Source organism: Culicoides brevitarsis, chromosome 1, assembly GCF_036172545.1.
Source record: "Culicoides brevitarsis isolate CSIRO-B50_1 chromosome 1, AGI_CSIRO_Cbre_v1, whole genome shotgun sequence".
Classification (NCBI taxonomy): domain Eukaryota; kingdom Metazoa; phylum Arthropoda; class Insecta; order Diptera; family Ceratopogonidae; genus Culicoides; species Culicoides brevitarsis.
The window spans coordinates 4,702,777-4,715,983 of record NC_087085.1 but is presented as its reverse complement, the minus strand read 5'-3'; the positions used below and the strand labels follow the sequence as shown (position 1 = coordinate 4,715,983).

General features: G+C 23.3%; 2 protein-coding genes across 3 annotated transcripts; one reads left to right on the top strand and one right to left on the bottom strand.

Moving 5' to 3' along the window:
• The first annotated feature begins 5,309 nt into the window (after positions 1–5,309).
• LOC134827228 (pro-resilin-like) lies at positions 5,310–9,637 on the top strand. Of its 2 annotated transcripts, XM_063839811.1 has the most exons (4): positions 5,310–5,328; positions 5,664–5,718; positions 9,051–9,356; positions 9,413–9,637. In XM_063839811.1, exons 2-4 carry the CDS (start codon positions 5,704–5,706, stop codon positions 9,545–9,547), a joined length of 456 nt encoding a protein of 151 aa, XP_063695881.1. In that variant the 5' UTR covers positions 5,310–5,328; positions 5,664–5,703; the 3' UTR covers positions 9,548–9,637. The 2 variants fall into 2 exon arrangements, with proteins under 2 accessions (XP_063695881.1, XP_063695880.1); XM_063839810.1 differs by lacking the exon at positions 5,310–5,328 and having other exon boundaries at positions 5,632–5,718.
• Positions 9,638–10,584: 947 nt separating this feature from the next.
• On the bottom strand, positions 10,585–12,874 carry LOC134836995 (uncharacterized). The gene is made up of 3 exons (XM_063852298.1): positions 12,693–12,874; positions 11,240–11,821; positions 10,585–11,183 (listed from the first exon to the last, which is right to left on the bottom strand). The coding sequence occupies exons 2-3, from the start codon at positions 11,458–11,460 to the stop codon at positions 10,667–10,669; spliced, it is 738 nt and encodes a 245-aa protein (XP_063708368.1). The 5' UTR covers positions 11,461–11,821; positions 12,693–12,874; the 3' UTR covers positions 10,585–10,666.
• Between the last annotated feature and the right edge of the window lie 333 nt (positions 12,875–13,207).

Below are 13,207 nucleotides of genomic sequence, written 5' to 3'. Positions count from 1 at the left end.
ACAGAAAAAAATCGAATAATTTCACAATCAATACTTCTATATAGAGAAGTTCATAAAAAAAAACTTATTGAGTCACATAAATTTTTTTTTTGTTAAAATTTTTGAAGCATGACTTATAGTTCAATTCCAGCGCAATATTTATGTCATTTCAGTTCAAAGTCAGATCTCCTTTTATTATTTGTGTACCAACACGAATAATTTGCATTGTTTGTATTGTTAGCCTCATCTTCTTTTTTTGACTGAATTAGGGTAGAAAACTTGCAAAAGATGATTAATAACAGCAAAAAATGTTGTATGCACCATTTAACATTCATTTTTTAGCACAAAAAAAAATTAAACAATAGATGCTTTTATATTTCACTTGCCTCCTACACAAATTTTTGTACAAATTAGAGTCAACGCAAAATGTGTCAATTTCTAACCTTTCTCATGATGCAAGTCCCATTTTTCTTTCGCATGTTAAATTTCCATTCAAAATCGCAGACAGGCATTTAATAAATATTTATGTGCAAGCGATTTACTTTAATCAATCCATTATAGTTGCATGGCTCGGAGATATGAAGACGAAGAAGAATTAAACTTTTATTGAGTCACGAACTCTTTTAAAAGGTGTAAAAAATGATTAGACAAGCAAAGATTTTTAAATGACGAAATAGTCGGTTTTTTCGTTTGTTTGTACTGAAAAATGTACCTGTCACTTTTTTCCTTTTGAATTTTTCTTGGCGCCCTGAAATTCGACAGGTTTACATGAGGAGACCATGAGTTTTTTTTCTTGCGTTATTTTGTTTTTTTTTGCAAATATTTTTAATAATAATGTTCATTGTGTATTTTTTTCTGTCGAATTTTTCGAATATGTTATTATTTCATCAATTGTTTCGATTTTTGCGTCATCATTTTTTTTTTTTGTAATGAACAATAAATGTTCTATGAGGATATAATTTTTTTTGAACTCTTTTAAAGTTATATCAAAGTTGATTTAAAATTAAATAAATTTTGAAAAATCAAAAATTTTTATTCATCAAATATAAAATTATGAATATTTTAGACGATAGATGGCGCTTTACGAGGTAAAAATTTACCAAATTCAATTTTAACAAGAATTTTACATTTTATTTAAAGGTTTATAAAATAAAATATTTTTTTTTTTAATTTTCTCAAATAAAAATTTCAAAAATTAAGCATGCAAAAATTTTTCTAATTAAAAAAAAATTAAACTTAAATAAAAGAAATTTTTTATTAAATTAATAAAAATTTTAATTTTATTAAAAAAATATTTTAAACTTTGAGTTAATAAAAAAAAAAATTAAATATGCGAAAATTTTTCAAATTAAATTTCTCATTAAAAAAATTCAAAATTAAATAAGAAATTTTTTTTTATTAAATTTTTCATAAAAAAAAATTTTAAAAATTAAATATGCGAATATTTTCAAATAAAATATAAATTAATTTTTAATACAAACTTACCTTTTTTCCATTCACAGCAAAAATCTCCCAAAAAAATCAAAATTCTTTGACATCATCCGTGACCATCTTGTTAACAAAACAACAAAACTCTTCAAATCACAAACAATGTAGCAAAAGGAAATCATGCCGTGCCGGCAACAATTGCTTTGTTGTGATCGATTTAGTGTTGAAAAATGTGTTTTTACCGTGAAAAAAAATCCATCATCCTTTCAATACCTCATCTGTTCATCGGTAATTGACGTCAAGGTTCTCCCGCAAGTTTTTCACGCGCAAATTTATTTATTGGAGCGCGAACAAAAATTAATGCGGATGCAAATTCTTCAAACGACGACGACGTTCGACGGTAGTTCATGCTCACCAATTATGGGCATCATCATCAGAAGAATTAAGTTATTTCTGCATCACGATCGTGGTTGGAGCGATTCCGCGTAAAAACTGTAGAACGAGTCGTCGTTGCATAATTTTTTTAGTAGTAGAATTGCAACAAGTGTATAACACCCAGAAGACATCATCCGAGAGTTGTTCAGACTTGTATTGGCCTACATTTGTACGAAATTCGCAATAATCTGTGTTTTATTTGAATAGGAGAGTCCGTCGTTGCTGATCCATTTTATTCATTACTTTGAACAATTTGCAAAACATTTTAATAGACAATGAGCTTAGCGTTGCTCCCAAATGCAATATTAGCCTACATTCATCGTGTGAGCGATTTTTTCTCTTCTTCAGTTTTTTTTTGTACACGAACTATTTTTTTTCTATTCATGAAATATGAAGAGGGAATGAATCAGGGTTCGAAAAACTTTCAGTCAAAAAAAAATTTTTTTTTTTGAATTTTAAAGAATTTTTAATGAAAAGATTGATTTTTTTTTTGAAAAATTAAGCTTAAAAAATTAAAAAAATTATTTTTCCAAATAATTCAAACTTTTTTTCAATTTTAAACAATTTTTAATGAAAAAATTGATTTTTTTTTTGATTTTTCCAAAATTTTTTTTTTTGAATTTTAAACAATTTTTAATGAAAAAAATTTTTTTTTTTTTTTTTGAAAAATTAAGTTAAAAAAATTTATTTTTGCAATTAATTCAAATTTTTTTGAATTTTAAACAATTTTTTATGAAAAAATTGATTTTTTTTTTTTTGAAAAATTAAGCTTTTAAATTTGACTTAATTGACTTAAACTTTTACTTAAGCAAAAGTTATAATTTTTTTTTGACTGAAAGTTTTTTCGACCCTGATGTTAGGTTGGTCCATCTTCACGATTTTGAACAAAGAATCAGGAACCATCCGTCTCCATTTTGGGATTTTTTTTCAAACAATAGCCGCTTAACAATAGCCCCGAATTGATTTAGCAAATCAACACCTTTCAATTTAATTGAAATAGAAATCCTTGTCGATGACACAGCTAAACATCGTTTCAGCTTCACAAACTGGCTACGAGTACGCGGCGAGGGAGTGTTTCAAATTCCTTTGCAGTTTCGTCGCATCATCATGTGAATTATGCTATTGTTGCTGTAATGTATCAAGAAAATATCAAGGTAAAATTTAACATTATTCTGTATTATTTTTTTGATGTTTTTTATAATTTTTTTTTCAGCTTGTCACAAGGAAAAAATTGGAATTTGTGACAAAAAAAAACATTTGAAATATTTGATAGCTTGATTGTTCTTGCTAATTATTGATGCAACTCAAGTATGACAGCGGCATTGCAGCAAAATTGCACATTGTTCCGATGATGAGCCGAAATCCGAGCTTTTAATTGATGCCTAAATGACTCTATTATTAACATAAAATGCAGAATAAATTTGCATTGTTTTTATCATCGTTTAAAACGGGCCTCCGATCGAACGTTATCATATCAAGGGATCTGAATATGAACCAATATCGCGGAACAACGAGAGGTTAACTCGTCATCGGCATCATTAAAAATTGCTATTAACAGTTTATTGCATCAAAAGTCACGCCTGTCAACCTAAATTTACAGCTTAGAACAATTAATGGGTTTCTGTTTAGCGCCTCGAGAAACACCTTTGATGCGATTTTCTGAAAAAAATTATTTTTTTTTTAGATTTTTTCTAAAGAAATATTTACTTTTATTAGTTTCAATTAATAAAATTTTAATTTTTGAATTTTATTAAAATTTAAACAAAAAAAAAAAAATTACGTTTGAAATTATATAAAGTCAATAATTAATTTTTTAAAAAATAATTACATTTTTTAAAAATAATTTTATAATTTAATTTTTAAGAAAATTTCTATATTTTTTTAAATAAAGTTCATTTTCGACCAATTTCGAACAAAAGTTCTTTTTAATTAATTGTTATTTTACCTTTTTAAAAAATTGAAAAAAAAATTCATAAAATAAATATTTTTTTATTTCAAATTTTTAGTAAAAAAATTATCAATTTTGTAAAGAAAAATATAAATTAAATAAAATTATAATTAAATTAATAAAATAAAATAAAATTAAATTAAAAAAAATAAATTATTAAATTAAAATTAATTTAAATTTTAAATAATAATAATCAAAATATTAATTAATTCATTAAAATGAAAAAAAGTAAAAATGATGAAAAATTAACTTTTTATTTTTTCATCTCCTATTTTTAAAAATTTCAATTTCAATTAATTAAAAAAAAAATTATTTAATTTTTTTTAATTATTTTTTTTTATTACAATTTTTATTTTTTGTCTAATGAATAAATTTTTAAAATCTGAAAAAAATTTTAATTAATTATTTTTTTATTTTACTTTTTAATTTTTTGTCTAATTTAAGAAAACATTTTTAAAACTTGAAAAAAAAATTAATTAATTATTTTTCATTTTATTTTTTTTTTTTTTTTTTTAAATAAATTAAAATAAAAATTAAATTAAAAATAAATTTATTTTTAAAATAAAAATAAATTTGTAAAATCTGAAAAAAAAAATAATTATTTTTTTTTATTATACCTAATTTTAATTTTTGTCTAATTCAAGAATAAATTTTTAAAATCTGAAAAAATCATATTTTCTCACAAAACATCACTTACCTTAAAATATTCGAACATCATTAAAGTCGACATTGGTTCCTGTTTGGATGAGCCGATGATAAATTTAGATTGATTTATTTGCCTGCGGAAAAAAATATTTAACGCTTTTTGTATTTCAAACGAAGAAGCTCATGTAAATACTTACATTCTAATTGATACAATGTCTTGCATTTGTAATACTTTGTTTTGCAGAAAAAATGATCAAATAATTGTGTTTTGCCATTTTTGGCGGGGTTATTAACGGGGGTCAAGTCAAATATGTTTTTGTTTGTTTTATTTGAATATTTCCTTGTTAAACATCTTGTTTTATGAAATCTGGATAACTACACCTTTAGATCTCCTTTTAAAGCTTTGCTGCTTAAAATTCTGTTTTTTAAGAAAAAATGAGAAACAAAAAAATTTTCCCATAAAATTACCTCGAAAATTGGTTAAGGTCACTGCTGCTCCAGAATCGTGCACGACGACGCTCTCAATTAAATTTTTTAAAAAAAATTCACTGAAACAAAAAATCCACGTCTCTTCAAAAAAATGAACATAATGCACCCAATACTACAAAAAAATAATAACGAAACTTGTCAAGTACAGCGAATTGCACATCGTAGCTCTATTGTTCCAATCCAAAAACTAAACGCGAAATATGATTCATATACTACACTAACATTTGAACCCAAACTCGAGTACTTGTAACATTAACACAATGTAGAGACAAAACAGCAGCAGCATCTTCGCATAGTCGTAGCTTCTTTACCTTTCACATAAACTTTTCCTATATAAACCGATGGTAATCCCATAGAATTTTGTATTCTACAATTGCAAGTCTTCCAAGCAACATATATCTTCGGTACGACTCTAAAAAAAAAAATAAAAATATTTTTTAATATTTTAGCGCGAGTGTTATGCAACATTATTAAAATATTAAACAATATAACATTTTAGTTAATAATAATATATTTAATACAACGAAATATCATAGTATCACATCAAATCGATAAATGCAAAGAAATACAAGAATAAAGTGTTAAATCGTGATTCAATTCGCCAGATATTTCTGAATGAATATTAAGAAGCATAAATGTTCGAATATATGTTTAATAAAGTGTTTTGATGATGATACTTTGATAGGTTAAGAAAAAATAAATATAATAATTGATTGTGAATTATTGTTTGATTTTGCAGATTTTTTTTTTTCCTATTAGAAAATCAAAAAACTATCAACATGTTCAAATTAATGGTAAGATATTTGAAAAAAAAAATATTAAGTTAAAAATTAAATTAAATTAAAAAAATAAAAAAAAAATATTAAGTTAAAAATTAATAATAATGCAAAATAAGAAAAAAATGGAAATTAAGTGAATTCTATAAAGTTCTCAAATTAATTTAATTAATTTTTAATTTAATTTAATAAAAAATATATTAAATATTTAAACATTTTTAAAATATATTCATGGAATTAAATTCCAGAATGTGAAAATATTTAAAATTTCAGTTTAAAAAATGGAGTTTTTTGAAGAGATTTTCCTTCGAATGATTAAAAACGAAAAAAATATTATTTTCTCTGAATTAGAAAAAAAGTAAATAAAATTTGTTGATACATTAAGATCAAAAAAACGCGACAATAAAAAATTAAAATAATTTTTTTCAAAAATATCTAAAATGTAACTTAAAAAGCCTAAAGAATAAAAAATAATATAATAAATGAAGAAACTGTGAATAAATTTCGAAAATACTTTAAGATTCAACGAAAATCCATTTGAAGCTTTTTAAAGTTTTAAATATTAAAAGCTTAAATAATTTTTAATTTTATTTAATAAATTAAATTTATTTTTTTTAATTAATTTTTTAAATTAATTTTAAATTAATTATTAATAAAAAATCTTTAAATTTTATTTTTATAAAAATTATTTAAAAATTAAAATCCATTTCATTAAAATTCATCAATAGCTTTCTAAAATTAGCAGCTAAAAGAATTATTTAATTTATTATTTAATTTTTTTAAATTTTAATGAATTAATTAATATTTAAAAAAAATAAATTATATTAAATAATTTTTTTTATCAATTAATTTTTAATGAATATTAATAAAATATCTTTAAATTTTTGTTTTTAAATATTTATAAAATATTTTAAAAATTATGTTAAAAATTATATTTATTAAAAAAATATTAAATTATTTAAAATTATATTTTTCTTAATATTTATTAATAATAATAAAATTAATTAATTTTAAAGTCTTTTAGAGAAAAAAAAAAATAAAAACCACAATGAAACTTACCTTCCTTAAAGCTTCCTATAATATTTAACAACTTGTTACCCTTTCAATTCATTACCAAACCGCAGCTGATCCAATTTCACGATCAACACCTGATCCTTTCTCGTTGCGTCGCATCTTCACGGTTACCTAACCATCACAAGTAATTAAACACTTGTTTGCAAAGTGATCCATTAAAGCAACTCATGTGACCTTAAAACGCTTCTTTTTTTGCTCAATGCATCGCGATGCTGCAAAAAAAAATCCAAACGCACGATTCAAAAAGAGACAGAAAAAATGCCATGTTAAATCATCGTCAATGCATGTTATTTTGTAATAAAACTATAAAATGTGATTGTTTGTTTTTATAAAATTTTTAAATTAAATCAAAAGTGTGCACCTTTGCAATACTAAACGATGAGAAGAGACAAAGTGTGTCACAAAGAATTTATTAAAATTTTGTAACATCATCAGAATTTAAAAAAAAATCAGGAAAAAAATTTACTCTACATCGAGAACAATAAAGTTCAAAAATTGCAGCAATCACGTCAAAACAAAAAAATGCACCTGATGATTTCCACAGAGATAATTGTATTAATATTCAATTTGTTTCGCTCATTCTTCAATCAAGACGAAACACATGCAAGAACGTGAAGTAGATGCAGATTAAAAATTTTTTCTCAAGTCACTTCACATCGCTTGACTTTGCTCACGGTTTGTGGGATTTGTTTATTTTTTTAAACACAGAAAATATTTTTTTTGCAACATGCGGTGACTATTTTTGCATGTAAAACGGAATGAATGGGTTTGATCTTTAAATGTTACTTTATGGGCTACTTACTTGTAGTTGAAGAGTGTTGATTGACGGCGTTTTGTTGCTTGAACCCACAATTCAGTTATTGAATAATATTAATAGTCGGCAATCGTTAGTCATTAATTTTTGTGTGTGCGGTCCTCATTTTAACAATTAAATATTTTTTTTTTATTGAAAAAAATATTTTTTATATTAAAAAAAAATTAAAAATTTAAGAATTTTTAAAAAATTTTAAGAAAATTTCAAAAATTTTTTGTTTAAAAGTTAATTTATGAGAATTTTAAAAATTATTTAAAATTATTTTTTAAAATATAGAAAAATAACAAAAAAATAATTAAAATAAAATTAATAAAAAAATTATTCTAAAGAATAATAAAAAATTAATTCCATTAAAAAACAAATTATTAAAAAAAATAAAAATTCTATTTAATTAAAATTATATTTTTTTTTTCATTACAAAAACTTAAAGAAATTTTTTTGTTAAAAAATTAATTCTAAAGAATTTTCATTAAAAACATTTATTTTTATTGAGATTTTTTTAAAATATAGAAAAATAAAAAAAAAATTAAAATTAAATTAATGAAAAAATTAAAATATATTTTTTTTAAATTTTAATAATTTCTAAAGAATATTAAAAAAATATAATTAATAAAAAATATTAAAAGCAAAAAAAAAAATATTAAAAAAAATAAAAATTAATTAGTCACTTAAAAAAAAAATTTAAAATTAATCAAATAATTAATAAAAAAATCCGTCAAATAATTTTTCTTTAATTTAATTTTATTTCAGTAATTATTTAATATTTATTTTTTTATTAATTTTAAAATTTATTATTTATTCTAAAATTATTGAAATTAAAATAATAAAAAATATATTTTTAATAAATGATTTTTAATTAATTTTTTAAAATAATTATTTTCTCTCATAAAATTTAAGTTTTGTCGAAAAATTGTGACATTTGTAATTTTTTCACAAAATTAAAGCTTTAATTAATTCTTTGCAATTTTTTCATTATTTATTTATTTATTATTTATTTTTTTGTAAAAATAAAATAATTCTCAAGATTTCAATTATTTTTTGTTTTACAATGAGAATCTAATAAAAACAAATTTTTAATTAAAATTCAGCAAATAAAGCACCTGTAACAACATTTTTACGACTTTTTCACACACCCACATGCGAGCTTTTGTGATTTTGATTATATTTATTATTTTTTATGTAAACAATACACAAATTGCACAATCGCACAAATAAAAAGGGGATTGGAATGTTGCCCTTGGCATTACATTATTTCCATCTTCTTTATGTTTTTGTTTATGATCTTCAAGAAAAAAAATAAACGGCGATAGAGAGAGAGACAGATCACGAATTCATTCAATTTCCATTGTTTGTCGCGCCAAAGTTCAGAGATCAATGATTTAATGTCTGTCATTCCGTCAGATTATTGCACGCGATCTTCTTTAAAACGAGATTTAACGATTTTTCTTCTTCTTTTTTTCAGGTATTGGCTACCGTAGCTGCTGTCGTGAACGCTCAATCAAACCAATATTTGCCGCCGAAGAACGGATATCCGGCGCCTTCTCAGCCAGGACGTGGGCTTCCCGCTCCTCCTCCTCGTCCCGCAGCTCCAAGACCTCCAGCGCCTCAAAATCGCCCCCCGCAGAGTCAAGCTGATCACGTGCACGAACCCGGCATGCCTTATGACTTCCAATACGCCGTGAAAGATCAACCGTCGCAAAATGACTTTTCGCATAACGCCGCTTCCGATGGAGATGTTGTCAAGGGAGAATATCGCGTTGCTATGCCTGTAAGTTTTTTTTCGCATAAAAAAAATTAATTTTTCTTAAAAATTTTAATTTTTAGGATGGTCGTACACAAATCGTTAAATACACTGCTGATTGGAAGAACGGATATAATGCTGAGGTTACTTACGAAGGCGAAGCTCGTTTCCCCGATCAGCCAAGCGGCGGTTCAAAAGGCGGTTTCCAAGGATACTAAACACTTCCAATAGTCTTCCAACTCTACTGATGTAAAATGCTCTTCTTTAAATATTTCACATAAGACACAAAAAATGTTTGAACAGCCTCATTTATGATATTTTTAAGATAATTTATGAATTTTTTTGACAATAAATCGTTGAAAGTTATCGCTTAAAAGTTTTTTTGTTGAATTTTTTTTTTAAATCCATTGAAATATTTTCCTTAAAATTAAAAATTTGAAAAAATCGAAAAAAAAATTAATGAGCAAACATGTAACTTTTTTGTATGAACTTAAGGATCTTAAGTCAACTTAAGTCGTGTTAAGTCAATAATTTAATTTTATTTTTTTACTGAAATGATTTTATTTTCTATCAAAATTTATATTTAAAAATTTCTTTAACATTTTTCCATAAATTTTAAAGTTTAAAATTTGATGAATATTTGACTTAACACGACTTAATATGACTTAAGGTATTTACGTTCATTAAAGTTTTTCGTTTGAACCATTAAAAATAAAAAATAAACCGAAAATAAATATAAAATTTGTACAAAAAAAAAAAATAATTAATTTAAAAAATATTTTTTTAATTAATTTTTTTTTCGAAAGTAAAAAAAACTTTCAAACTGCAAAAATTAATTATTTAATATTTTTTTATTATTTTATTTATTAATTTTATTTTTTATTATTTATTTATTTTATTAATTTTTACTGAAATTATTTATTATCTATCAAAATTTTATGTTTTATTTTTTCGAACATTATTAAATAAAATTAAGTTCAAAATTTGATGATTGAATGACTTAATGGGACTTAATATGACTTAAAATCCTTACGTAGAAAAATTAAACCGAAAGTAAATGTATTTTAATTTTATTTATTTTTTTTTTGCAAAATTAAGAAAAAAAATTTTTTCAAACTGCAAAAATAATTTAATTAATTATTTTAAATTTTTTAATTATTTTTATTTTATATTTTTATTTATTTATTATTTTTAAATTATTTTATAATTAATTATTTTTTTTTATAATTTTAAAATTTTTTTTATTTAATTTCGATCTATTTTACATAACAAAAAAACCCGTCTCATTTTTTAAGACAATTTAATGAATTTATTCGACAATAAATCATTAAAAATTATTACTTAAAACTTGTTAAAGCTCCAATCATCGCGTCATAAATCTTAAAAAGTGCTGAAATCATCATTTCCCAAAATGAATCCTCGCTGTAAACGATCAAATTTGTATTTTCCTTCTTCAAAACGGCATTTTTGGCGAAAACAGCTGAACGGAGATGTTCAATTTCGTGTTCGAGTGCCATAATTCGATCGTAAAAGTACAAAAGTACCAAAATATTCAAGGCAACAAGAGCTAAAAATGAGAAAGATGGCAATAAGAGAACTGCTTTTTCATCCGAAAGGCGAGAAACGACATGAGATTCGGCAACATCGCCAACAACTTCTCGATTAATGACAGTTTTTTCAGTTTCAGATGTCTTTCCAAGCGTCGAATCGGGTGTGAAGAGAATTTTTGGGGTGTCTTGAACCACGGGAGATGAAATTTCGTCGCAAGTTTTGTTTTCAACAGCAGGATTTGTCTTGATTGGAGTTGAAAAATACATTTTTGTCTCGTTTTGTTGCTCATCGACGATCGCTTCCCTAAAAAAAATTCAATTGAAAAAAAAATTTTTTTAGAAAAAATACAAAAACTTTACACTTGATCTTCAGAAAAATCGGAATTTTTGCGAGACATCAACGACAAATCGACATCCGAGAGATCCAAAATATCGTCAGGGAGTTTTTTAACTGCTCTCGTTTCCGGAATTTTTCGTTTCAGAACTTTATCGGCGGAGATTTCGTTACTTTTTGTACTGCGAGCTGACAAAGGACGAGGAATTCCGTGTGACGAACGCAAAATTGACTTACGAGACGACATTTTTGATGAAAAATTAGTTTATCTATTGATGACAAATTAGTCAAAGTGCACTTCAATTGAAAGTAAATAAAATTAATTGCACAATACAAAGTTTCAAAATGCAGTGAAGAAATTTTTATTGATAAGATAAGACATTATGAGTCATTATTTTGTAATTAGAACTTGAATTTTCCTCCAAAAAAGGCAATTATCAAGCAAAATATTGCCAAAATCGAGCTTTGTAAGTATTTTTCCGCTGAATTGCATAAATCTCGAGTGTTACAGACAGAACAGGTCCATTCGTAGTTCGATATATTCGACACCAAAGTCTTACAAATGTCTCCTTCAGCACATCCAACTAATATTATATGAAGGTTGGGAGCTGTAAATTAATGAAAAAGATATATATTTTTTATAATTTGTCAATTTTTGTTTAAAAATTAAGAAAAATTAACAATTGTTCATTAATTTTTTTTTTGAATCAATTAATTTTTTTTTCTCGAATTGTTTAAAATTAAATAAAGATTTTTTTTTAATTTTTAATTTAAAAATTTAATAAAATTTTTCATGTATTAAAAAAAAAATTCTTGATATTTTTTTAAAAAAATTTTTTATTTTTTTTTTTAAAAATAATTCAAAATTTTAATTTTTTTTCAATTTCCAATTTTTAAAAAATAATAAAAAAATATTAATAAAAATAATTAAATTAATTAATTTAAAAATTAGGTTTCAATTTAATTGAAAATTTTAATTAATTAAAAATTTTATTTAACATTATGAAAGTTATTAAAATTTTTGAATTTAAAAAATTAAAAGACAAATTTTTTTAAATAGTTTTGATTAAATAAAAATTAAATCAATAAAAAAAAATGGAAAAGGGAAATAATTAATTAATTATGAAACTAATAAATTATTTTTTTTAATTGTCTTAATATTTCTCAACAAAAATATTTTTTAAATAATATTTTAAAAATAATTAATTTTTACAATATGTATTTTTTTGTATATTTATTTCTAAAAATTAAAAAAAATCTCAAAAAATATAAATTTTTTAAAGAAATTTTAAGCAAATTTTTTTATAAGGTTTGATATTTTTTACTTTTTTTTAATATTTTATTTTTCCAAAATTTTAATTTTTGCCAAAAATAAACTTTTGAATTGGTTTTTTTAATTTTTTTTTGTCAAAATGAATTTTTCATAATTATTTTAAAAAGTTTTAAAATAAAAATATATATTTAATAAAAATTTCTTACTTATTAAACTTGCATTCACGCAATGATCGGTCGGAGCTGCACATTCTCGAATATGGGTCACTGTTTCATTTACTCTTTCGTGACATTTTATCGCTTGACTTACCGACAAAATCGATAAAAATGCAAAAATAACGACGAATTTGCTCATTTTCTGATTATTTTTCGCTGAAAAGTGAACTTTGAATGACAAAATGCACAAAATGTGCAGTAAATTTATCGAATGAGATTAGAAATTGCATGCTTCAAGATAAGATAATGTTCTTTGTACATTTATTGATTATTCATACATTTGTTGCCTATTCTATTCCAATCACCATCGATAATAAATTAACGGACTAAGTATAACACAGAGTAACAACGATTTTTTATTTGAAAAACGAGTATAACAGCTTCGATTTTATGCAATGCGCGTCATTTCGATGCAAATTGCTTATTTTTAGGCGAAAACTGTAATTTTTGCTAAATTATGGCTTAAAGTTGTTGGCGTAAAAAACGAAGAAATTTCTCGCGTAATT